Below are 27,282 nucleotides of genomic sequence, written 5' to 3'. Positions count from 1 at the left end.
CATTTTTTACTGCGCAACAAGGAGTAAATCATGTGCAATCACTATTTCAGCTTATAACTACAATTCTCTGCATTCTATGTGTCCATTCTCTCAAGTACAGATGTCATTGATATGCTCTATTGCAAATTTAAAAATTTGATTTTTTTTTTTTGAAAAGTAATCAACTCTGGCTGAATATTTAATAACTTTAGCTTCAGTATTCTAGGAAGAGATTTTTCACCTTCCAAAGTCACCGACAGATAGGAAACTTCAAAATAACAAAATCAGGGGGAGAGAAAGAGACAGTGCAACAGGAAGAAAGAAGCGGAAGTGGAAAGAGGGGAGAGAGAGAAAAAGATATAGGGGAGAAACTGAGAGAGGGGGAAGAAAGCAAGGGAAGGAAGGGACAGAAAAGAAGCAGAAAGATAAGGGGAGAAAGAGCAAGCGAGCAGGTGCATGCCAATCCAACTACCACAGGAAAATAAAGCAATATTGCAAACATAGTTTTACCACAGTGAGGATGAAGTAGGAGCTTTTACATAAATTCATGGGCGGCTACCATCATTAAGACACAGTCTAATTTATTTCAGAAATGCCTATAAACTCCACCCCTATTTATGAGATTTGGTTCAGGTTGGACTGACCTGAACGATGTTTGAGCTTACACTCCATTTACATAGCACCCTGAGCCAAAAACTAAAGTATGTACTGGAGCAAACTATTGCCCAACATAAACAGAGAGGTATTCAGTGGGGATCTGAATAAAGCTGTTCACTGAAATTAACAATTTGTAGCTGTATTAAAACCAGCAGCATAAAGGTATGCATTTGTACTTCATACGAGAGGTGGAGTTTAAAAAAAACCCTGCAGTGTTTACAAAGTACATTTAAATGCAGAACAGCTGCAAATTCAGCATAAAATCAAATTAGTAGCTGCTGTGTAAATGGGGCTTATGACTACAAAAGGCCAATGATGCATGACTAATGGCTGAGGTGCCAAGAAACAGAAACAAATTATTGCCCCGAGTGTTACGTAAGAGACCAGTTACAGATTATAGTGGCCAAAACTGTACAGTGAGGACATTTGTAGTTATAGTTTCCATTTTGCATGACATAGAAATTATTAACTAATACAAAAAGAAAAATATAATCAGTCATAATTCTCTGATTGCAGCATTCGTCTACTATCAATCATCTGTGCGTTGACAATTCATATCATGAACCCCTCAAAAAAATAGTTTCATGATCTTGACATTAAAGATCAAAGTCTTTTTCTAACCTTCCCCACCCCGGCCAGGTTCCTTCCAGAAGACCACTGTATGTTGTTTATGATACATGGAATTTTAAAAATTGATTAAAGTTAAAAAAGAGGTGCTGTGCAAGAGAATAGCTTATGGCAACATCCTGAAGAGATGAGTCTGATCTACAGAATAATGGACAATAAACAAAAATTGATGAAGGATTGTCATCACTGATGTGCTTACTCGATGATATAAATAACTCAGAACAAAGAATGTCTGAATAAATATCTGCAAAACCTTTTTTCTTTCCTATTAATATTTGTAATAATCACAAACAACTTTGCTGAATCTTCATTTAATCATTGTTCACCCTTCATCATGACATATAACAACACTCCACAGCTAAGACAAGAAGGTGACCTGCTCCCCAACTCTCTGTTAATGCTGCTCTGTGGCAGGCTGCAGGTGCACAGATGCAGCTGACCTTCACTCAACATCTCAGATATTATGATGTTTATTGCTCCACAAATAAATATCCATTTTATATTCAGAAGTGAAGACTGATTGAGAATTTACTGTATAGGAAATTAGAAATACAACCACGTCCTACCATACAGGCAGAAAACCACTCACTAGCCTCAGCCTCCACTCCTAACTTCAGCTCCAGGAACACCTCTGCCCATCTCAAGCTCCAGACTTTACAATTCCTGGTTGGCAGATCACAGGAAACCAGCCCCTCTTCATCCCTGCTTCAACAAGGGCGTCATGTCCTGCTCCTTTCTCCCACCAGCTTCCTTGGCCTGACTGCTCTATTTCCTGCTGGACTGCTTCACTCCCTTCCTTGTGCTTCATTCCATACTTAACTGAGAGATCTGCTGGTACTGAGGTAACAGCCTTTACAGTTAAATTTGAGAAAACAAAATATTGTAGTACCATGTTGTATAAATGATGACTGGAGGCAAGTTGTTCTTTAGTGTAGGGTTCTTTTATTTCTGGCAATTGAACAATGTGCATAACTCTAATACTGTATCAATCTTAGAGTTTGATATTTAGGATTGTTAATTAACATATTTTCAACACAAAACTGATGTTTCTCTTCCCTACTTTGATATTAAGGTGTATATAAGCAATGCAGTAGTCTGTAAACTGGTAGGATGATGACTAAGTTGCATGAGGAGATCACACTGGTGGACAGTTTTTTCTCCCTATGCTTCTCTCCTCTCCTACTGCTACCAATTCATGCTGGGCTACAATTCTATAGGCACACCTCTCCGAAATGGCCATTCTTTACGTACAAGCCTGGAGGTGAAGTATGGCAGGCTATTCCACTGTGTAGTGCATCACAGCAAATCCCAAGCTTGACCCCATCCTCACGTAATGTCCGCACACACTGATTTTCCAGCAGGAATCATTTCTAACAATCAAGAGTGAGAAGTCTGGTTGACATTTCAAATCCGTTCCTCAGGTGTAATGAAGCCAACTGCAGCACTCCAATTGCTGCCCCAGCTAAGATTAGGTAATTCAGGGGTCAAACTGGGGCCTTCCTGATCTCTGTGGTTCAGCACAATGCATGTCTACTGAGCTATAAGAGAAGCCCTAAGCAGAATTACATGGGTATTGTTAGTTATTTTATCCTGTACCTACACCACCATTTTGACAGATAAGACTTGATTTCTTCTTTCTCTAAAATTAGTGAGCAGGTATTCAGTCAAAATTCCCCGAGTTTTACTGGAAAATAATGTTCAGTTTAATTTATCTATATCAAAAATTCTTTAAGTAAAATGATGGTCATATCTGTGATTCCATGTCCAACGAACTACTTTTAGGAGTTCTGATCAATTGAGACACACTTCTAGCATAATGAACATAATTTAAAAAAACTTACAGCATTTATGCAAATACATTCATTTTAACACCCATCCTTTTTTAAATGCAAATAAGGTAATCAATGTGGGTTCAACCCTTTCACTTTCATGTGAGCACTGCCTCATTACTATAACTTCATCATCATTTAACAATAGTTAACCACATTTCAATGGTGCTATTATTAATGCATTATAATGTCACACCTAGCAGCCTCATACAAAAAGATTATCTAATTAAAAACAAGCACTTGCTCCAGAAGGCACAGGCCAATTTTTCCATTTGTTTTATTACTCTTTGTTGAGACATTTTCAAAGTTTTATCACTTAAAGCCTTGCTTCTTCCTTCTAAAGAATATATATTTTCTCAATTTAGTGTTTTACCTTTATCAGTATCTTCAGAATCAATTAACAATATAATTACAAAAGCATTTAACACAATGTCCTATGTCAAAGCCATCACAAATCCAATCTTTAATAACAAAAACAAAATACTACAGATGCTGGAAATATGAAAGTAAAAACAGAAAAGACTGGAAATACTTAGATCAGGCAGCATCCATGGAAAAGCAGCAACAGTCATCATTTTAGGTCTCTGGCCCTTGCCCAAGAAAAAAATAATCTCTCAAACATTTACTGAACACCATTTGCTCTACAAATAACTTGATCAATTAATCTACTATTCCTATAACAAAAACGTAACTTTTTCAAAATGTTAATAGCTCATCAGTAGAGATCTGTGCTTTTACGTTCAGCATAAATAGGTCAACCATAAATACATCAGCTTCAATCTGGCAATATGTTAGACTGAATATTTTAAGTAGAAAGACTGGAATCTCTATAGTACTGCAACTACTCATGCTAAACTTCAACCTGTCATCTAACTGGAAAAAGTATAGCATGCAGCTTCCACATCTGAGAAAAGTGCTGAATCTTGATACCAGGGTACTGGAGACAAATTAGTCAATGACAACCTGAACCTTTTATGATATCAGACCAGCAACCCAGAGATCACAACAAGTTGTGAAATTTATTTCAATAAATCTAGTATTTCAGGCTGGCAGCAGAAAAAGTGACCACGAAAGCTGCTGATTGTCATAAAAACCCAACTGGTTTACTGATGCCCTTCAAAGAGAAGATCCTACTACCCGCCCCCCCCCCCCCACCTGGTCTGGCCTACACATGACTCCAGCGACACTACGTGGTTAATTCTTAATACTCTCTGGCGTGGCCTAGCAAATCACTTGGTTGTACAAAAAATTTGCTGAAGGTGAAAGTCAACTAGAAATGGACGATAAATACAGCCTCACCAGCGTCGCCAACATCCCGAGAACAAACAAATTTTAAAAATCCCTGGGATAACAGCTTTTAAGGCGGAATTTGTCCACCTTTTACTGTGTGTCCTGGATATATCTCACTAATGTGAATTCCATGTTCTATATTAAATTTAACAGCCGTGATGTTCTCTATTATCCGAAAACAAATGCCAACAGATCTCTATGGTTGATCTGTTTAAACGAGCACAAAATCTATATGGTTATGTTAAAATGTCTGAGCACTCAAATAAGCAATCATTTTGCAACTCAAAATTGCGTTCAGCAGTATATTTTTAAACAAAAAGAGAAACATGATGATGTACTCCATCAGGATTTCCCATCCTCACATCAACAAAGTGCTTCCACTTCAATAAATGCCTGTCTCCTGGGTTCTCTTGTGGAGCCCTTCAAACTGCAGGTCATGTTTCAAATCTAATGCTCCAGGACAAACAAAAAGGAATAAATTCTTTTCATAAAAGTACTTTTCCCTCCCAAGGGGCTTCTCTTTTAACTATTTCACTACATGTTTACATGCACAGGTCATGTACAGTGATGCCGTCCCAGAACTCTAAAATACTCAAGAGTCATGAACAAATTCTACTCTGGGAATAGCTTTCAGTTCCTATCAGATACTCCAACTTAATAAAGAATAGCTGTAAATGCTAGTTTACTTGGAGAAAGGACATTAATTTGAATAAAAGGAAAATTAAATGTCTTATTCTTTGTTACATGCTGAAATAGCTGCCATACAAAAGAAATAAAAGATTGTTTGTGTTCATTGTTTTGCAAAGACACAGCTCACATTGAGGATATGCTCATTCTTTTCATTTTTGCTTGCTGATATGATTTGTGCCTCTCTGACACTGGTGGGGGGGTAAATTTTAACAGAGAGCCAGGAAGGGAGCGGGGGCGGGGAAAAGAGATATCAGGGTGTGAAACCCGGAAGGTCAGTGGGCAGATCACGATCATTAATGAGGCCAATCAATGGCACTTCCAGGTTTCGCGCCAGCAGTGAAAGCAGCTGCACATCAGAGGGGGGGGGCGGGAGGGAGAGAGAGATCATCGGAAGAAATCGTGGCGGGGAGTGTGGGGGGAGGTGGGGGGTCAGCCAGCATCGGGGATCATGGGGGGGGGGCGGCAATCGCAAGGTTCCTGTCAGCCAGGTGAGCTTGTTGGGCCTGGATGAAGCACTCCTGCTCCTCCTCAGCCACAAGCAGTGCAATAAAGGCACTCACCTCATGGATCCGGCCCTTCCCGCCTGCTTTCACCTGACGTGACTGGGAAGTGATGGGAAACCAGACAGGTAAGGTTAAATTTGTTTTAATTGTCCAATACACAAAATATTAAGGACCTCAAGTATCTCAATGAGGTACATTGCCCTTTTAAGTATCGGCCCGCCGGCTAGAAGTGGGGACGGGACTGCCTGGTGTCTGTTCTCCACAGGCATACAAATCTGCCTAGGTTAAACCCAGAAGTAGAAGGGTTAGAGCGGGGATGCAGTCTCACTCCGAAAATTTGGCATTTTCACTGCCCACCCGCCCCCGCCCAACCCACCCATTCTTGGAGGTTACAATTTACCCCTGGTCTGCAAAAAGACGTCAACGGCCTCATCACACAGCATGAAAGGACACATTAACTTGCTTTGAATTTTATTTTATACTTTCTCCAATGACAAACCACTGCCCTTTTAGCTCTTCTATTAATACAGTGCATCATAAAAGATTATAATCTTTCAATTCCATTAGAATACTAATTCAAAAACTAGATCAATTGCTGCACAAGTGCAAATGAGTCTCACCTTTTCTAAGTGATATATTAACAACAACCCAGTCAAAGTGGCAGGAGGTTATTTGACCAAATCATTTTCTCTCATTGTTATTCAGGCTTAGCATTTCTCACTGTCAATTTATGTGAAGATGAGCTGATCTCCAATGCAAATACTGCTGTAGTTATGGTCATATTTATGGGTAGATTTTAGCAATTGGGCGGCTGGCAGGTGAAGATACTGGGCCAGCTGCCTGATCCCTCTGGTGGAAAGCCCAGTACATTTTTAAAGCGGGCCTCATTAACAAGTCGCTGATGAACTGCATGCCCTGAATGGGCGTTCCATTGTATTTCGCCGGCTCCAGGCCGGAGCAGTATCTCGTGGCCCAAAGGCCGACCTAGACACCAGGAAAGTGGTCCAGGGAGGCGGAAGCCAAGGATGGCAGCAGCCCACATCATTCTCGTGGAGCTTGGCAGAGCAGTCCTGTCTACTGGGCTTTGGATTGCAGGAAGTTCAAGCTCCAGTTGACAAATTGTCAAATTGTGTGTGCATCATTGTGAGTGAGAGAAAGAGCAAGAGTGAGAGCAATACACTTTGCATTATGGAAATTGTAGCTCTCGTCCTCACATGTGAAACTCCAATACTAAGAGTGCACCCCAGCAATTCATGTCACATAACAACCACGCTGAAAAGTTACCAATAGCTGTGAGGCTTGAGCAGTGGGAGGAAAATCAAAGATAAAAAGATTTTTTTTAAGCTTTTTGTAGACTTCTAGTTCTTCTACAGACATTTCTATGGGAATTGCAATTTACAGCCTCTCATGGAAACAAAATAATCAAGAGCTCAACCTGATAAAGACGCAAAGGTTGCAAATAACTGGAAAGCATGAATAGTGGGTGAAAAAAAAAATCAAAAATAAAGATTTATTTTGGTGTTTTATTCACTTTAAGTCATTATGTAAAACTGAGATAAAGGTGTTTGGAATGAGGGTTTTGTTTGTCAATGATTGCGTGAGGACCAGAAAAAGTGGTTTATGAGGGGCATTGATTCTGAGCTCAAACACTGCAGCCACAGTCAATCAGGTTTGCCCAAACCACAGCAAATGAACACTAGAGACTTGATGGTGCGAAAAGCCTCCTTGGCGCAGTTTCCTACATCCTTCCAAATCAATGTCTGAAATGAAGGAAACATTAAAATATATTTTACCTCTTCCAATAAGTTAAACCAAAGTTTCAAAGCCATGCCTATTTTCTTCAAAATGATAATAAGCTTTATGTCAACATAGTCCAATCTGAGGGACAAAAGAAGATTGCCAACTGAAAACAAACTGGACTGGAACAGAGGCTTAATCCCAATATGTACTATGACCTCTCTTTTGTACATTTAAGTGCACTAGAGCAGATACGTAGAGGAGATATAAAACGTTTCACCACTGAAAATAAAACTGACAAGGTGTGTCCCAATAGTTTTCCAATTATAGCAGAGCAGAGTACTTGTAACTTATAAGCAAAGATCCAATGACTTATGTCATGTATGTCTGTTGATGTTTTTTTTCTACGAAGAATCATGAGTGGCAAATGAATAAGTTCTAGTTTTAGGTTTTGTAACTTTGTGTTTTATTGGTTGTTACATCAATTACTAGAGTCACTTCCCAATGATTACCTTAACAAGTTCAACCTAGTTTCAGAAAAGTAATTTTTAAAAAATCATCAATCTCTGAGACTCCAATGCAGTGACTGCCAGAACCCAGCAAGAAAATACCTTAAAATTTTAAATTAGATTACTCTTCATAGACTTTTCAGAAATTTTATAAAATATTGGAGTAAGAAAAGTGAAATTCTGCTTTAAAATAATTAAACAGGCTCAAAGTTTGTATTACCAGTTTCCAGCTATTCACAGTAATACAAATACAGTCAGTAATAGAGAAGAAACAAATGTTAGAACCAAGAAAAAAACAAAAAAGTTTTCAATTTCAAAAAATTCTGTTGTTACATACACACAAGAAACTCAAGGGAAATAGTGAAATACAGAATTTATTCCATGAATGAGAAAGAAATGACAACACTCAAATGATGAACCACATTTGTATCATATGTATAATCTATCATCAATAATTTAAATTTATCTAACACCCTATAAGGTGGACTATATAAGCACGAAGAGTGATTTTCTGTTCCCGAGTAAATCATGTGAGCTACCAGTCACCCTCTCGAGTATAACTGGATAAAGCATTAAATCTACAGATACTGTCTTGAACTGAAATCGAGTGCGCTACAGCACTAAGATGAGATATTAGGTCTTAAACTCAGACAAAAAATTCTGTTCAACTGCTCTGGACAGGAATGATCTGTCACACTGCTTGTCCGCCATCGAGTGCTGGATGAGCAGAAATTTCCTCCAACTAAATATTGGGAAGGTTGTATTCGGTCCCCACTACAAACAACGTTCCCTGGCCAATGCCTTGCCAGCAACACCTAGGAAAGGAATTCCCCTATTGTCATTGCAATCGCTCCAATCTCCTTTCTTTTTGTACAATGCAATGATGCAAGCATCCTTAATATGTCTTGTGGTACCCCTCCTTCCTGCCAACAAGCAAGCAAGACATTTTGCAGATGCATAAGCACAACCTGTTCTCCACGTTTCAGTACTTCAGCTGGAATTTCATCTTTTCCTGCAACCTTTCCTGATGCTCGAGAGGTGATTGTCTTTTCAAATTCATTTGCAGATGTCTCTATATCAAGTTCTTGAATGGTCTGAAACTTAGGCATCCCATTTATTGCTACTTCAGAAACAGTAGTTTCATGTGACTAAAATTCATGATAGTATTCTACCAGAGGTTGCATCTGGTTGTCTCGGTCAGTGATCATGGGCTCGATTTTCGCGTCGGGTTTCCTGCGGGTTTCCAGCGGGGGGGGCCCCGAAAATCCCGATATCCAGTCACGTGACCGGATCGCGACGAAATCCCGGCCACTTCCGGGTACCGCGCTGACGTGCGGGGCTGCGCGCGCAAGCCCCGCTGGTGGGAATCCCGCAGGCAATTAAAGCCAGCGGGGTTCCACTTGAGTGTACTTACCTTGCTTGTTGAGGTCATTTAATGAGCTGAAGCAGCTGTCAAAAGAGGAAGTGTGGGATTTTAGGTTCAAGGCAGTGAGTTTCACACACTGGGGGAAACAGTCTCTCTCCAACCAGGCGTGTTGCAGCCAGCAGCCTGTGGCAGGTGCCAAGGTGCGCTCCACGGGGGAGAGCCCTCACCCACGCAGGAGGCCACCGCGTCACATAGGGCAACCGCTGCCCTCCACCACCCCCCGCCAAGCCAGAGGACAGACCGACACGAAACCGCAGCCCCAGTCCGAGGAACCACCCACCTACCCTGCACAACCCCTCAGACCAACACCTGCCAGATGGGTGGTGCGTGGACACCCTCGGAGGACGAACAGCATGACCAGCCCCAGCAGCCTCGCAGTCCACGCCATCCGCCGCAGAGACGTGGAGCCCCCCAACACGGTGTTGTTGCACGCCCACCTGCACAGCAGGAGGGAGGGCTACCGCAGGGAGAGACGCATCGCAGAGGGCACTACCCTCGCCACAGGGTCCACAGACCGAGGCGCAGCTCCCCGGACCTCTCCGAGCAGCAGTGCACAGGGAGGCGCAGATTCGCTCGACATGTAGTCATGGAGATCTGCAGGCTCTTTCATGCCGAGCTGCTCCTGGCTGGCCCCAGCACCAACTGCTTACCTGTCGCTGTCAAAGTCACCACTGCCCTCCACAACTTCTCCTCCGCATCCTTCCAGGGTGCAGCCGGCTACACCGCCGATGTCTCTCAGTCGTCTGCGCGGAAGAGCCCTGCAAATACACCTGCACCTACTCTGCAGTAACACGATGGGTGGCATCAGTGGTGGGTCCTCATAGTGATACCCAGGAGCGGGCATTATTGGACACAACGGACAGGATTCGCGGAGACATGGCAGTGGTGGTGTCAATATAATGTGTGCTGTTTGTTGCTCTGAAATTCAATATAGGTAACACCCAGGACAAACCCTCAGACACCCTTGTGCACCCCCTTCATGCTGACGAGACGTTTGCCTTACGCTGCCTACTGCACATATGTGATGCATGCCCTGTGGCTGCAGCACAGGTGGTGGCAGGTTGAGTGAGGCTGGCCGTGAGGGAGATGCACGAGAGGGTGAGTATGGGATGGAGCAATGAGATTGTATGAGGATTGGGTTGCGTGTTAGTGGCAGGATGAGTACTGGCGAGGTGAGTAGGTGGAGGTAAGATGAGGATGGGGTTTGAGTGGGTATGAAGGGTGATGTGACAGAGTAGTGTTGGCGGTGCCGAAGGAGATGTGGGGTGGGGGCAGTGTTGTGGCAGACGGAGTGTAGGGGAAAGACTTCGTGTTTTCACTATGGCTGACCTACTGCGGTCATTGCAGCGCCTCCTGCACTGTATGCAGGTGGGCGATATGTTGGTGGCGCAGGTGACCCCCTCTGCCACCTCGAGCCAGGCCGTCTTGGTGGCAGAGGCAGGCCGATTCCTCCCGCCCGCCGGGGGGAAGATCTGTGTCCTCCCCCTCCTCCTCACCCCATCTGATGATACCTGGGGTGAGGCATCATTAAACTGGGAGCAGCCTTCCCCCTGGGCTGCTCCATGCTGCAATTTGTTCCATTGGTTGCAGCATCTGTCAGTGGAGGACTGCCCCTTTAACTAGAGAGCCTCCAGCTGACAGATCGTACTGCGCATGCGCAGCCCGCCCGACGCGCAGGCCAGCGCCGCGGACCCCGGAGGAGCAGGTAATTGATTCCTATTAGTGTGTTGCCTGCTACGATCGCGCGGGCAACCCACTAATTTCGCCGAGCGTGTTGACCACGCTCCCGGAGGACCACCCGCTGGGAACCCGCAGGCCTGGTAAATTCGAGCCCCATGTTTCCATTGCGGGATTTGAGTGGTGCAATCTATCAGTCTGAGGAACATATTGCTTTCTTTATTCCATCATACATACCTCTTGGGTCTCCATTTTCAAAGGATGTTTGTATCTTCTTGCAATGATCTAGCCATTATGTTTGATCACATTTCCTTGCTCTTCGTTGCAATTTTCTTTTGACAATCTGAGATTAGTACATCTCAGGAGAGGGATTCATTCTGTGGTGGAGATATGCTGTGCGTTTTCCTTTGATAACCGGAACCATTTCCTCAGAGTATGCTGTAAACCAATCTCCTATCTTATACAGTCTTTTTATCATAAGCTAAGACTGCAGCTGTATGTAAATAAGATTTTAGTGTATTCCATTCTGTGTCAACATTCAGGAGAGATGGAATGGATAACATAGCTTCTTCGAGATTCACAGTAAATTTCAGACTCCTTCCTTTGTCTTTTGTGTTTTTGATAACACGTGGGCAACAACTTTGTTTGATAATGCTCCTGTGAAGCGCCTTGGGCCGAAGGAATTTCCTTAGTGAAAGCCTTATTTTGCAGCATACAAGTGTATGGTCTGTGTTGCAATCTGCGAGTATGAAGAACATCCTGTAGATGCCTTCTGCAGATGATAATTAAACCTAGTTGGTGCCAGTGTCCAGATCTGGTGTGTCTCCATGAAACCTTCTGGCAGTGAGGGCCTTGGAAGTAGGTGCTGGCAATGCACAGTCCTTGGTGGGTGCAGAGTTCCAGTAGCCTTTATCCACTATCATAAAGGAAGAGTGACACAAAGAAAATGCAGACATATGCAGAACTTTTAATATATTACCAGCAGGTCTTCCAAAGCTTTGCACACCATAGTCAAGGGGATATGCTGTTTTATATCAATAGAAGTGCTATCAACAAGATATGATGGGGAAGTGTTACATGACCTAAACGTGATGCTTACAATAAGTGAACACTGTACAGAAGGCTTAATATAGTAATTGAAGATTTCCCATGGTGTTGCTCACAGTGAGTCGAAGGATATGTGGTTTTATAACAATAGGGGTATTACACCATGTAACAGACTATGTATTATCAGAACCACTGATTTATGCAAACAAAATAAGTGAAACCCTGATTTTATATTTTAGTATTTTGGAACTTATAGCAATGCTTTGCGGTTTAAATTCGGGAACTCTAATGATTTTTCTGTGCAAACTATAAATGAATGACCTTAATTATTTTCATATGTCTCTTAATCTATATAATTAACACTTATTTCTCATCCTTTTTATAGTCCAGCATAAACAGGAAAATGGTAGGAAGATGTTCACAGTTCCTGGTAGATAGACGGTGTGTAGTAATTATATGGAATGTACAGCACAGAAACAGGCCATTTGGCCCAACAGGTCCATGCCGGTGTTTATGCTCCACACGAACCTCTTCCCTCCCTACTTTATCTAACCCTATCAGCATATCCTTCTATTCCTTTCTCCCTCATGTGTTTACTTAGCTTCCCTTTAAATGCATCTATGCGAGTTGCCTCAACTACTCCTTGTGGTAGCGAGTTCCACATTCCAATCACTCTCTGGGTAAAGAAGTTTCTCCTGAATTCCCTACTGGATTTATTAGTGACTGTCTTATATTTATGGCCTCTAGTTCTGGTCTCCCCCGCAAGTGGAAACATCTTCTCTATGTCCACCCTAGATGGGGAAGTTAGACGGGAGAGTCCATTAGGTTTGGCAGTAGTGGCAATGTCTTTGGTTTAGGTATTCCGGGGATGGATGTCGTTGATTTTGGATAAAACATAGGGGTGGTGCTGAATCCAGGTAATACTCTAGTGAGGAAGCTGGATGTTCAGGGCAGGTGGAGCAAAAGGTGATAGAAGGGAGGTGAAGAGGGGGTGTAACAAATGCTTCGAGCAGGAGGTGAGATGGGAAGGCATGGGCGTTCAGGGCGGGAGTAGCAAAAGGTAGTGGGAGAGCATAGGATCTGTGTGCAGGAAGGGAAGATTTCGGCACTTGGGGATGTGAAAGCATTGGGAGCAGGCTTGTGTGGTCTCACATACCCCCTTCTGATCTCTCGTTCTCTCTCTTCCCCCCAAGCTTTCCTGATCTTCGTCTATCTGTCATCTCTCACTGCCCCATCGTGTACTCATTTGTCCTCTCTCATTGCCCCATCTCTCTCTCTTACCATCCCAGGTCAGGACAATCTGAGAGAAAAACCAAAAAATTAAATGCCTGAAACTCCAGGATGGGGCAAACAGCACCGACTAAAGAAAATATTTGAAGTTGCCAAAGAAGTGAGAATCTGTAGACAGGCCAGGCCATTAGCAGCATTACGAGTGTTTTAAAAAACAAACAGCAGGTAAACCAGGAAACAACACCAGCGGGCCCAGGAGTGGCCAAGGAGGGAGGCAGGCAGTACCAGGGAGGATAGGATGCCAAGGAGGCAGGCCGTAGCAGTAAGCCTAGGGGCAGGAAAGGAAACACACACAGGAGCAGCCAACAGACGGGAGCAATCAAAGAGGCAGGACATCGGACGAGAAAAAGCAACCAGAGTGATGAGGGGAAGCATTGGTGGTAACCTTGAGGAGAGAACAGCAGGGGAAAGATGAATACTAAAAGTAAAAATATAAATTAAAACTTATCTAAATGGACCTAAGAGCAATGCTGTCTAAGAGTTGGGTGGAACGGACGGAGGTATAGTAGCATCATCTAGTGTCAACAGGACTGAGAGTAAATACAATGCTAAGAATACATACAGTTTTACGTAACACCCTAGCATCACCCCAAGCCATGACACACGAAGTAAATATAAAATCGGAAGCTAGCACTAGATGCAAGGCTTTTAATATTTATAGATGGCTATTTCAACATACCGCCTATTACCAGTAAATTTCTAAACCAATAGTATGCAATACTAAAGGTTTTAAAAATGGATTTTGCTTCAGCCCGCAGCTTCATTCCTTTTTGGATGCACACCTGAGATTGAAAAAATAATTGAAGTCTGTGTTTCTGACAATCCAGTAACAGTCTGTCACTCATATACTTTCGATAAGCAATCATTACCATAACAAAGGCATAAAACATTCTGGGCTGACTGAAAGCCTCCCAATTGCCAGCTTGATGATTTTTCTTGCATAAAAATCAAAACCTAATAGATTACTGGTTGTTGTGCATGAGAAGCTTAGAACACTTAACTTCAAAGAATATCTTGTACCTCCTGCTCAGATCGAGAAAGCTATATAGCAAATAGCATTGGTCTTTTCAGAAGCAAAGTCTATCTGAACCACTTGACTAAGAGTTAAATGGACTGTGTTTAAAGCACGAAGCATTTCAGCTGAGCTCTATTTTAACAGGGAGAGCTTTCAGATAGAAGCTCACTTACAACAGCAACATTATTAATGATCTACAAAAGAAGCTTGTTATATTATATTAACAATTTGTTCATCATGAAAAAATACTTCAGTTGTGATTATTTTATAAGATCATATATCAGATTAATTTTCTTTTCATTGCTGTTGAGAATCTGAATCAAACTAAAAATCTTGCAGTCTAAATTTAATTACTCAATTAAATTATTTCCTTTATTTGATGCTTTTCCTTCTTTGCATTTTCTAGCATTGTTGATGATATATTCCCAGTATACAAATGCAAGGTTGTTCCAAAACAAAATATTGATACTGGCTCATGCAGGTGGAGCGACATATCGGGGTAGAAATTGGACCTCTTTGCGCTTGCTTTACGGTCATAAAATTGGATGACCATTTTTTAGGCTTCCCTGGCGGCTGCCTTAAACAGGCGTCAGGTCCCTCACATATGTAAATGAGGGGCCTAACACTTGTTTTAGGTTCCTTCACAGAAATTGGGCAGTGATGAGTGGGGCAATCGTTGGGCCTGCCCCGTTCAGGATTCTTCAGCGGCGTCTGCTGCCTAAACAGCGACCGCCTGCGAAAGGTCTTTAGAAGAATTTGTTTTTAAAACCTTCCTGTGGAACCAAGAGAAGCAGGAGTGCTCCCCCAACTACAGAGTCATCGCGATCGCCTTGATCTTCTGGTCGCTGCTGGTTAGGCTAGCGGCTCGATATTCCTCTAAGTAAATGCACCTGTGAAGGCGCGACAGGCCCCACCAACTCGCGTGTAAAATTTTAATGAGGCCTGAGGTCCAATTTCGGGCCAGCCTCAGGCCTCCAGTTGGGGCGGGCACTGCCTGAACAGCGCCGATTCTGGCCCCAGACGAATTTCCACCCCATCATGTTTTAATGGAAGCAATTATTTGGACTAAATACTACAGCAACTTGCATGTATATAGTGCCTTAAACACAGAAAAACATCCCAAGGTGCTTCACAGAAGTGTAAACAGAAAAGATAAAGGACCCCAGGCCAAAGAAAGAGAAATTAGGAGAGGTGACCAAAAGCTTGGTCAGAGGTGAGATTTAAGGAGGGTGTTAAAGAATAGAACAGGATTAAAAGCATATGTTATATATTGCTGTGTTATGACAATAGCTTAGCAAGAGATGCAAACGACATTGCTAAATTGAAGCATGCTATCTGAAACCCAAGATATTACTGTTTTTTACCACAGTCTAACACACTATCTTGTGCAGCATATATAGGTGGAGTTCATATGGAAAGCCTTTATTCAGTTAAGTAAGTTTTTTGCCAGTGGTGGTTGTCAGTAATAGATGGCAGACAACCCTGACTGAGAAATGTGATTTGATATGAACTGAAATGCTACTGTATCCCATGATTGCAACTAAAATGATATTGGGTTTCATTTCACTGCATGTTACAATGAAATGGGATACCTTTTATATAAGTGTATAGCTCTAACACTATAATGGTGGACCATCTTATTTCAGACACTTAGCCTCTCCCAAATATTGTATTAATACAAGGAGTTTCACCAGCCTGTGTGTGCTGCTACTATGCTTTCACAAGTGAGCAATGAAGAGCTTCCTCAGAAATGAAACAAACAGTACGCACCAGTTTCCCATTGCAATAAGCTTTTAATCTATTTTTTTACTGTTGGTTGGGACTTAAAATCCTTTGGGACTACTAAAACAACAACTTCCACAAACAAAGCACAGAAATGGTCTTCTAGAGGATTATTAGTTATGACAGTTCCTTTGTGCATTTGCTAAGCTTACAGTTCATAAGTGCCAAGTTAAAATGGCCTTCGGTACAAAATGACAGAACTGGAACTCATCACGTATTCTATGGACATGTCTCAACCAGGTCTTAAAATAAATTCTTTAGCGCCACATACTGGTGCCAAACACCAACTATTATTTTGCACCTCTGAAATAGCATTCTTGATTTTCACACTGCATCAATCTATCCTGGGGCAGTGAAATTACCAATCATATGCATGGAGCAAATTACCTTATATCATTGGTGTGATAACACTCCTGAGTAACTATTCCACTCCAGTAGAACAACATCTGCTGAATAATAATCCAACATTAAAAACTACTGCTGCAACATATTGTAGAAAGTAATGTTTAATTACTAATCACAGAGTTTTAAAATTTAATATTTTGATGGGGGGTCATCACACTGACAGAGCCAATCTTCAAAGCCATCATTCTTGCTCCCTATTAAATAATACTGGCTATGAATTACTCAGCAACAAAAGTGTTATCTTAAATAAGATTTGATAAATAATCTATAAAACCCATTTAGTACTTAAGGATCCATCATAATATACAAATGCTACTTCTCCAATAGACAGTATTGTATCTGCATTTACGAACATTCTCAAACCACATAATCTTAGCAAGGATTTCGTCACCATTGATTTATTATTGCCATTTGTGCCTTTGAAATGTGTGTTTAAGATTTGTCTGTTTAAAATTTTGAAGAAACCCTGTTAAGATATTTTTGATACTGAAATATTTCAGCTACTCAGAATAAACGACAGAAAATTGCTGTACTAAATAAACACTTACACCAACAGTATGATTTTGATCATCAATATTTAGACATTTTATGATGAATGAACCACTGTCTTTATATCCTTTTAGCATTAACTATGCATCAAATCTTTTTCAGTGAGCCATCATACCACCTAAGTCTACTAGGATTACTTCACTCCGGAATAAAATTGTTTTACAAACCATTACAGCAAGCTGAGTTTTATAGAATACAAGGAAAAGACCAGGAACAAACATTTTAAAGCCACAAAAAGCAATAATAAATCAATGGTGACAAAATCCTTGCTAACATAACTGACTTAAATGAAGTTTACACCACATTATTAATGCATGCGAACCAACAGTATTGCTAATTCCCACATCAATAATATCATCTTCTGCAGCTACAAACTATTAACAAACAAAAAAATATTTTTTTGTTGAAAGTCCCAGTTTTAAAGGGATAATGTTATAAGAAGACTACTCTTTTTAAAAAAAATAGATGTAACATCACAATAATGGCTGCAGCGAGGTTTATTCACCAACAGGAAAATTTAACTAAAAAGTTCAATTACACATAGGTTATTGTATCATAATAAAACTTATAGAAATGGAAAAGAATTTCATGTAAGTCAGGGATTGAAGAGTTCTCGTTCAGTAAAAAATTAAGAAAAATTGCCAATGCTTTCCTTGTACACCAAAATATTATAAAAGGTATCAAGTTTCTCAATAAGACAAGAAGTGCCGCATCATAAAGGATGTGTTACAAGTATGGCATTTTATGCTATTTCCTTAGTGGGAGCTGTATATACTCGTCATCATAGAATACTTATTTCAGAAGTGAAAAGGATCCAGGAAATTAAAATCTTCATTAATATTTTGGATAGTTGAGCATCATTTATCACAAGTATGACATAACTCAATTAAAATTCACTGAAAATAATAATGAATAATCAAAGCAGTTGAAGTACCAAAAGCACCAAAGTTGGTGTGACAGTTTCAGTGGTCTAACAACCTTATTATTTATCATTCGGTAGCACCATTTCTACCAAATTCTAGGAATCTGTCCTTTCAGGATTCAGTTCTTCAGTCTCCCCAACCCTATTGGTTTACCTCAGCATTATTCGTTTTCTATTCCTCCCTGGTACTATTCGCTTAACTTTTAGGCTGGTTCAATCTCCCAGTTTATAGTTGCACCAATCTTTTCTTGAGAGCAAATAAAATTTAAAAGTCCCTGATGACCGCTTTGTCTTGGCATCACAACTTTGTAGGTATAAAATCTAAAATATCCAAAGCATGTAAATAAAATTAATAGATTGTTACACCACTGTGATCAACAGTCAACATTACAATATATATGCAGTGTTTTCATCCCTGTGAGAACACCCATGGATTAAAGGATTCAGAACTCAATTATAGATAGGAAAATTAAAAACAATGTATGCACTTCGCATTTCATCTACCAATATCATTAAAATTAGTTCCTGCAAAACTAAAGAGAGCAAGGAAGATAAAACTCTCATCAGAAAGGGCATATTATGCACATCTACTTTGTTTGAAATTTACATTCAAGTTATTTTGGAGAAAGAATATATACTTGACACTGCTCCTCATTACATCACGACTTCCAAGAGAACTCTAAAATGTACTGAAGTGTTTAAATTTAACATCACTATCAACCCAATGTTCGCTATGTTAGAAGATGTAACAAAATTTCCCATTATCCACAAAGGACTGATGAGCTTAATACATACAGCAGGGATGGGGAGGGGAGGGAGGAGAATACTTCACCAATACAGCTCCAGTATGGTGCCAAATTATTAAAAACAATGTAGGCATCTCTATTTTCCCTCCTTTCACCACACCCCAACCCCCACCCAAATTTGAAAGCCAGTCTATTCACTTGCTTGTAAAGGTGGAAAGAAAGAAAGTTAACTGAAATATTATATATTCTGATTACTATTTCCTCCTCCTAGCCCATCACTCACCCAACTTTAAATTCAAGTATGTTGAGGAAATACTATTTTAAGTAGAATAGAATAGACCAGACCAATTTAATTGTAAATTATATTACAGTATTATATGAAGTAAACTGTCAGTTTATTTAAGCTGAGGAAATTACTAAATTTAAGAAAGTTCTGCTTATTCCTTTTCAGTATATGTGGCAAACAGTCATATGGAAATAACTGCAAAATTAAATTATTTCACTCTTAGAATTTCAAGCATGGACCAAATTGTAGTTAAAAACTGCCGAAGCCAGTAAGTTGAATTATCAATACAACTTTACTTAGAAAAGCCCATCCTTGACTCCTCTGTCCATGCAACCTACCACCGTATCTCCAACCTCCTTTTCCTCTCTAAAGCCCTTGAATGTGTGGTCGCCTTCAACATCCAGTGTTGGATGAACCACAATTTCCTCCAGCTAAACAATTGGAAGACTGGAGCCATCATCTTTGGCCCCTGACACAAACTCCATACCCTCACCATTGGCTCCATCCCCCTAGCTGGCCAGTCTCAAGCTGAACCAGGCTGTTCACAACCTCACCGTTTTATTTGACCCCAAACTTAGCTTCCAACCCCATATCCTCTCCAGCACTAAGACCACCTACTTCCAACTCTAACATCGCCAGCCTCTGTCCCTACCTCAGCCCATCTGCCTCTGAAACGTTCACCCATGTCTCTGTCACCTTCAGACTTGACTATTCCTATGCTCTCCTGGTCGACCTTCCATCCTCCACCCTCTGTAAACTTCAGCTCACCCAGAGCTCTGCTACCCATATCCTATCCACCACCAACACTCACCCTCCCATCATCCCACCCTTACTGACCTACTTCGGCTCCCAGTCCCACAAAGCCTCAAATTTAAAATTCACATCCTTGCATTTAAATCCCCTCATGGCTTTCCGCTCTGTATTTCTGTAACCTCTGCCAGTGATACAACTCCCTCTAGCCACCCCCAAATTCTCTGTTCCTCTGACTTTGATCTTGTGCATTTGTTTTTCCCTTTGCCCCACATGTTCTCAACCATCTAAGCTGCACGCTCTGGAATTTCCTCCTTAGACTCCTCTGCCCCTCCACCTCCCTCTCTTCCATTAAGGCCCTCCGTAAAACCCACCTTTGATCAAGCGTATGGTCACCACTCTTAATATCTCCTTCTTTGGCTCAGCGTTCATTTTTTCCTTATTCCTCCCTGAGCACCTTTGGATGTTTTTCTACAATAACATCTTATATAAATGCAAGCTACTGCTGGTTATTGCATGCAGATTTTAAAATCAGAATTAATTTGTTCAATAGAAATAGACTAATATTCCAAATACCACATGGTAATACACAGATTCTTCCAATGGATTTTTAAAAATTCTTATGTTCCTCGTAACTTTGCAGTTAATTTCTTATATTTTAATGAAAATTTAACTGACACCTAAGAAATTCTGTAAATATTTAGCAGAAATTGAATATTTCAAATACATGATTGGCCCATCGCATGAAATGCATTGAAAACACCAGTAGTTTTGGAGGTAAGAAAAAATTGAACAACATTGTTAACCACCACCTCTACAGAAAAGGCCATCCTGAAGACCATCATGGAGAAAATTTCCCTCTACTATTTGTACTTAAATCATTCTGCATTCTTTACACATGTGTTTATGATTTGCTATGCAGACAGAGGCAATCTTCCCATCTTATGTCAATTAAAGCGACTGAATTGTTTTTCAATTGAGAGAAATTACACTTTTACCCTTACGTCATACCTTGATAAAATATATTGTAACCTGAACTTTCAAATAGATCATCACTGTTACAATAAACAAATTAATTTAAGACACCATCTCTCTAAAGGGTGGTGCTGCATCCTTACCATCATTCACTTGGCCTCCTTCTCGCTTTAACATTTGGACAGCTCCTACATACTTCTTCAACTGCACCTTCAAAACTTCATTTTCCCTGCAGGCACCAAAAAAGTCCATTAGTTTATCAAAATAATGTGAATTCGAATGAAGAAAGATTACACAGTAGCAAAACGTGACTTAATGCCTAAAACAATACTCAGCTTTTATGAACTGCATGATCAGTGTCACTTTAAAAGTATATTTTACAACAATTTTACAATAGTTTTAATATTTTTGATTATCATCGAGTTAACAAAATACTCCTTCTGAATAAGTGATATACTTTGCTTTTCTGCAACAGAAAATAAATCTGCATTTAATACTTAACATTACTGAAGTTATAGAAATATACAGGCACATCATGGCTGTCAAAGAACACGAAGATTAATAATTATTGTATTCAAATAAATAGCTATAGTTCTTACAGCATTAAATAAAAACCAGTGTACTGCAAATGAACAGGAAGATCAATCAATTATCCACTCATTGTAAAATAACTTATTCAATGGATTGTCTGCATTTTAATCCAAGGTCGCTTAACCAAAATTTAAAGCAATAACTTTGCTTATATGGACAGGGACAAGTAAACTAAAAATTTTATTTCAGTGGCATGATGCTATCTGAATCCAACTGATATTAGTCTCCTATTTGCACAATTGAAAGAAAAACATGTATAACACTCTACATGGAGAAATCTTATCAAAAATAAGTCCACCACCTTAAATTCACAACTTGCCAAATAAGGAAACAAACTCTCTACAACTCTTCTCCTCCCTAATAATTTTTTAAAAAATTAAACAGGGTGGACACATCAGGCATATTGTCTAAATGACTGAAGTCCTCATCATTGTGCTCCATCCCTTTTCGCCACATTCACCCCAATGAGGGCACCCACAAAGACTAACGGTAGCCCTGTCACAATCTCATCACAATTACTGCTCAGTGCTGAGGGATTACTGCTCAGTGCTGAGGGAGTACTGCACTGTTAGCGGTGCCGTCTTTTAGATGAGATGTTATACCGGGATCCCATCTGCTCGCTCAGGTGGACTTAAAAGATCCCATGGCATTATTCAAAGAAGAGCAGGGTAGTTCTCAGGGCGTCCTGGTCAACATTTGTTCCTCAATCAACACCACTAATACAGATTATCTGGTCATTTATCTCATTGCTGCTTGGGGCACCTTGTTGTGCGTAAACTAGTTTCCATGTTTCCCTACATTACATCCCTACATTACAACAGTGACTACACTTTACTGAAGTACTTAATTAGCTATGAAGCATTTTGGAATATCCAGAAGACATTAAAGGTGCTATATAAATGCAAGTTCTTTCTTTCTTGCTCTGGCTCTTCCACACCAAGTAACCCCTGCTAAAATGCAAAATCATCATTAAAAAAATCACCAAAGGTCAAAATTGGCTTTTATCAACACATGATACTGAAGTCAGATTTGAAATTTAGATACATCCCCAGAGCATAACCAACTTAAGACACTGTCCTCAGTGAATTATCAACCCTGACTCATTCACAAAAATTAATTTCATATCTTAAAGCCTCCCATGACATATGAGTGTTTTCATTGTCATTTGGTTATTTTTCAAGCTCAACTAATTTACTCTGTAATAATTACAGGGCCGTTGAGTATTTTTTAACAACAGTTCCATCACACGTCGTTCATTCGACCCTATGCAGGTACAGAACAATTCTTCCCTGAACAATAACAACAACTAGTATCTTTAATGTAGAAAAACATTCCAAAGTGCTTCACAAAGGCATAGTTAAAAAATGGATGCCAAGTCAAAGCAGCAGGATATTTGGAGGGGTGACCAAAAGCTTAGTCAAAGAGGTGGATTTTAAGGGAAGTCTTAAAGGAGGAGAGGGAGGTGGAGAGGCAGAGTAGTTTAAGGAGGCAATTCCAGAGTATGGGAACTAGGCAGCTAAAGGATATGGTGGGGGGAAAGGGGTGGAGAGATGCACAAAAGTCAGAGAAACAGAGAGCTCTGGGGGAAAGGGGGGGGTTGTACGGCTGGAGAAGGTTCCTGAGGTAGGAGGTGCAAGCCAAAGAGGAATTTAAACATGAGGATAAGAAGGGGAATGGGAGTCAATGAGGTCAGTGGACCACAGTATTAGCTCAAAATTCAACAAAAAACTAATGGCACAAAAAAATTGGCATGCACCATGTAGTTGTTAATACAAATCTCACTCGGTCTATGAAACACTTGTTTCAATAGTAAATCATCTGCTACCAATTAGCTATCCTCTGCGTATATGATAATCAGTGCTGTAAAACTACACAAAAGGATATCAGTCAAGCAGTCTATAACAGAAGATGAATGTGACCTTCATCAGCATCATTTTGTCCTCAAGTGTCATACTGACCTACCTGTGGCTCTTACCACTCATTCCTCCTTCCATTCCCACTCTCACCGCGCCATCTTTATCTATCTACACTATTCCAACCAAGCTCAACATAAACTTCAGGAATAGTCTCTCATCTTTTTCCTGGAGACTCTGCACCCATCTGGACTGTACACTGGGTAGAAATTGGACATCACTGCACCCGTTTTATGGATGTTTACGGCGGCAACAAGGGCCAATTTCAGAGACAAATGTCCTGTACCCAAAGGGTGCCAGGAAGACATCCGACCCGATATTGGGTATGGGGATTTTTCAGGCGTTAGGCCCCATACATATGTAAACATGGGGCCTAACACCTGTTTCAGGCCCCCTTGCTGAAATTTGATATTGTAGAGTGGAGCAGGAACTGGGCCAGCTGTGCTCGCAGGACAGCTACCACCAAAAGTGTTTTAAAAAAATACAAAAAAATGTTGCTGTGGAGTCACGAGGAGTAGAAGTGTTCCCCCTGACTCATTAGTATACTGACTGCCCCCCATCCGCCGTTGCCGCTCCAAACCGCCGCTCCCGGGACTTAGCTTCGGGCTGCTGCTGATGAGGCAAGCAACCCAAAATTCATTTCTTCAAATGGGCGGGCTTCCACTGGAGGCACAACAGGCACCGGCAGCTCACCCAATTAATATTAATGAGGCCTAAGGCCTAACTGAAAATTAAGCACGTATTTAATAGGGCTGGAAAAAAAGGAGGGGGGAGAAACAACAGATATTCCAGTCACTGAGAAGAAATTAATTGGTTGAATCATCTGCAAATTGCTTAATAGAAAAGCACATAGCTGTTAGATGATATGAGGGAAAAAACCCTGCAGAATCAAGGAAGGTCTGAAATGAAAACAGAATATGCTGGAAACACACAGTAGGCCTGCTGGTCTCAAAGAGACTCGAGTCAGTGGGGTAAAAATTAGTTGGCACTTGGTTTTGGGCGCGAAGGCAGCGATGCGGCTGCAACGTATGCCTGAACTGGGAGGACATTTTAAACACCCCAATTAGATCACTCCTCAATCTTCCATACTCAAAGGAATACATCAAGTTTATACAACCTGTCCTCATAATTTAACCCTTTAAGCACAGATATCATTCTGGTGAATCTGCACTGTACCCCTTCAGGGCCTATATGTCCTTCATACGTTGCAGTGCCCGGAACTGAACACAGTACTCCATATGGGGACTGACCAAGGATCAATACAACTGAAGCATAACTTCCTCCAGCCCGTGTGAGATGAAGGTCACTATTCCATTAGCATTTCTGATTGCTTTTTGTATCTACCCACTAGCTTTTAGTGATTTGTGTACATGGACATCTAAATCTCTCTGCTCTTCCACAGTTCCTGGTTTCTATCCATTTACAAAACAGTCAGATTTTTCTTTCTTGGATCCAAAGTTTTGATCTCACACTTCCTCTCATTGCACTCCACTTGCCACAGTTTTGCACACTCATTTAAATCTAGTATGACACGTTCCCTTGTCGGTTCTAAAATATATTAAGGGGAATTTTAATCCCCAAGAACGGGTGGGTTGGGGACGGGTGGGTAGTTAAAATATTTGATTTTTGGAGCGTGACCACAAGCCTGCTCTAACATGTCCACTTCCGGGTTTAACCCAGGCCCGTTTGGATGCATGAGAGTAAACTACACGCCGCAGTCGGGACCTTAATTAGTTCAGGCAGGTGCGTATTTATAGCATCAATTAATGTCCTTGTGAGACATTGAATTCAATTTAAAAAGACCAATTTGACTTAACTTTAAATTTAACACCTCCCGCGCGGGTTTGCCTTGGCTCATGAATCTCACCAGTGAAAAGGAGGAGAGAAGGGCCGGGGCATGAGGTAAGAGCCTTTATTACACTGCTTGTGGGCCAGGAGGTGCAGGAGTGTTTCCTCCAGGCCCAACAAACTTACCTGCTGTGATCGACCCCCGCGATCGGCCGACCCCTCCCCGATGTCCAACAACCCCCCAATGGCCGACTTCTCACCTCCCCCAAAGACCGACTACTCAACTTCTCCGCCCCCCATGATTGGCACCGCCCCCATCCAACCCCTGAAGATCCCGATCTCTCCCCGACTTCCACCATCCGACTGCCAAAGATCCCGATCTCTCCCCGAACTCCCCAAATAAACCCCGAGGACTCTGCTATCTCCCCGGCTGCTTTCCCACCTGACACATAGCCAGCCTGTCAATCTGGCTGGCTGCCGGGCACAAAATCTGGAAGTAACATTTTTATCCTTCAATTGAGTTGCGATCGCAGATTCCGACCCGCCAATTCCACTTCCCGGTTTCGCATCCAATAAACTTCACACCCACTCCGCCCTCTTCCCGGCTCCAAGCCAAAATCCAGGCCATTATTACAGAAAACTGTCCCAAATACACTTTAGAAGCCTTTACAACTTGAGCTGTTCTGCTTCTCCCAGTCTGTGTGAAAATTAAAATCTTCCATTATAACCACTTTCTTTTTGCTACATGCTTCTCTTACCTCTGCATTTGTAGAGGTACTACATCTCTATAGATGTAGTATACATCTCTATTATCAGGAGGTCAGTAAACAACTCCCACCAGAGTCTTGTATCCTTTGCTGTTCCTTAATTCTACCCACTGCCTGCTCACCCTTAGTGATATCCCTTCTTCCAACTGTTGTAATAGTGTCTTTTATCAATATTGCTACTCCTCCTTTCCCAATTACCTTGTCCTTTCTGAAGACCTTATAGCCTCGAGTATTAGGCTCCGAGTAACGCCCAGCTTGTAGCCAGGTCTCTGTATTGGCTACAGCGGAATACGTGCTTCCAATTCACTTGTTTTATTCCTTATGCAACGTGCATTTTGTACAGAATGCTTATTTGGCTAACAATCCCCACCCTAGCATTATGCCCTGATGGTGTTTTTTTCACACTTTATGACCTACCACACTTTTTCTTATTTTTTAAATCACTCCTGTTTTAATTATATCAGTTATTTTATTATTACTTGGAGTGTTTATATTACCTTTATCACTTTATGTAGTCTGGCCTTTAATAAATTATAAACATTTAATTTTGAATTAATCTTCTGGGTCATCTGTATGTCCTGCGCAATTCATTTATACTTAATCTGTCAAGAATTATACAATGAATAAGAAAAGTCATTTCATCACTGAATGTGCAGCTTCTGTTTATTCTTGAATTAAATTCTCTTCTGTAATTCACAAGTAGTGAATGGTTGTCAGATATACAGACCCCAGTGTAATTTGGTGTTTCATGGTAAGCCTTCAGAGAATTTACTGAGATTTGAATCTTAAATGGGGAGTCTACAGGGTGACATCAAGCTTTTGAACTCTACTACCATGGAACACACAAATGTGGGACAGCGATTCCTCAAGTAATTGGTTTCCAGCTAAGATTTTTGTGTAGAATACTTTCATCCCTGCCAAAGGGCAAGAATGTTTGTTTAAATAATTTGGATCATTTCTCCCATATCCTAACTTCCCCTTAGCATGTTTCCTCTTTTTATGAAGGCAGGTATGCAGCCTCCAACCTCTCACGGTCCCCAGTCAAAGACTAGTTGATTTGCCTTGACTATACACAGAGATCTTTCATGGAAAGTCTCTGTTAGGTGTAATTTTGACATTGTTATAGCTGTACGGCCCAGGAAATCCCGGCCATTAAAAACTTACATTTTCATTGCAATGCACGAAGTCATTAATATGAAATATACTGCAACAAAGAAGATCATCATTTTAATGTACCTTGACACCCAACCCCCTCCCCCACCAACCCAAACCATGATATTTCTTGCTGTGCCATTATTTTACTAAACCTGCAAGGATGCTGATTGGCATTATAGAAGTCACAGCAATAGCCAAAGTAAATTTCCAATTAGTTTTGAAATGCCCTAAATATGGGAATCATGTTAACCTCCTGCATTGAATAGCCCTTTCAGCATTTAACAGCCCCCTTATTATAGCACTGTAAAAGTGACGACTTTGTTGCCTTCAGCATTTCAGATATCAGCCTTTAGGGTGGTTTTATGGAACCCAAAATC

At 41.0% G+C, this 27,282-nt stretch overlaps 1 protein-coding gene across 5 annotated transcripts in view; it reads right to left on the bottom strand.

Moving 5' to 3' along the window:
• Positions 1 to 27,282, bottom strand: part of snx29 (sorting nexin 29) — a 594,171-nt gene that overhangs the window by 432,899 nt on the left and 133,990 nt on the right. For 4 of the 5 annotated variants that reach the window (XM_068003253.1, XM_068003254.1, XM_068003255.1 and 1 more), the window contains exon 14: positions 20,835 to 20,920. In XM_068003253.1, coding sequence (XP_067859354.1) covers positions 20,835 to 20,920 — 86 coding nt within the window. Of the gene's footprint in view, positions 1 to 16,577; positions 16,658 to 20,834; positions 20,921 to 27,282 lie in introns of those variants that run through there. The other variant, XM_068003258.1, reaches the window with a different exon arrangement.

This window comes from Heptranchias perlo, chromosome 22 (genome assembly GCF_035084215.1).
Source record: "Heptranchias perlo isolate sHepPer1 chromosome 22, sHepPer1.hap1, whole genome shotgun sequence".
NCBI classification, from domain to species: Eukaryota; Metazoa; Chordata; class Chondrichthyes; order Hexanchiformes; family Hexanchidae; genus Heptranchias; species Heptranchias perlo.
The sequence above is the reverse complement of the archived record's forward strand: the minus strand, read 5'-3'. Positions and strand labels throughout refer to the sequence as shown.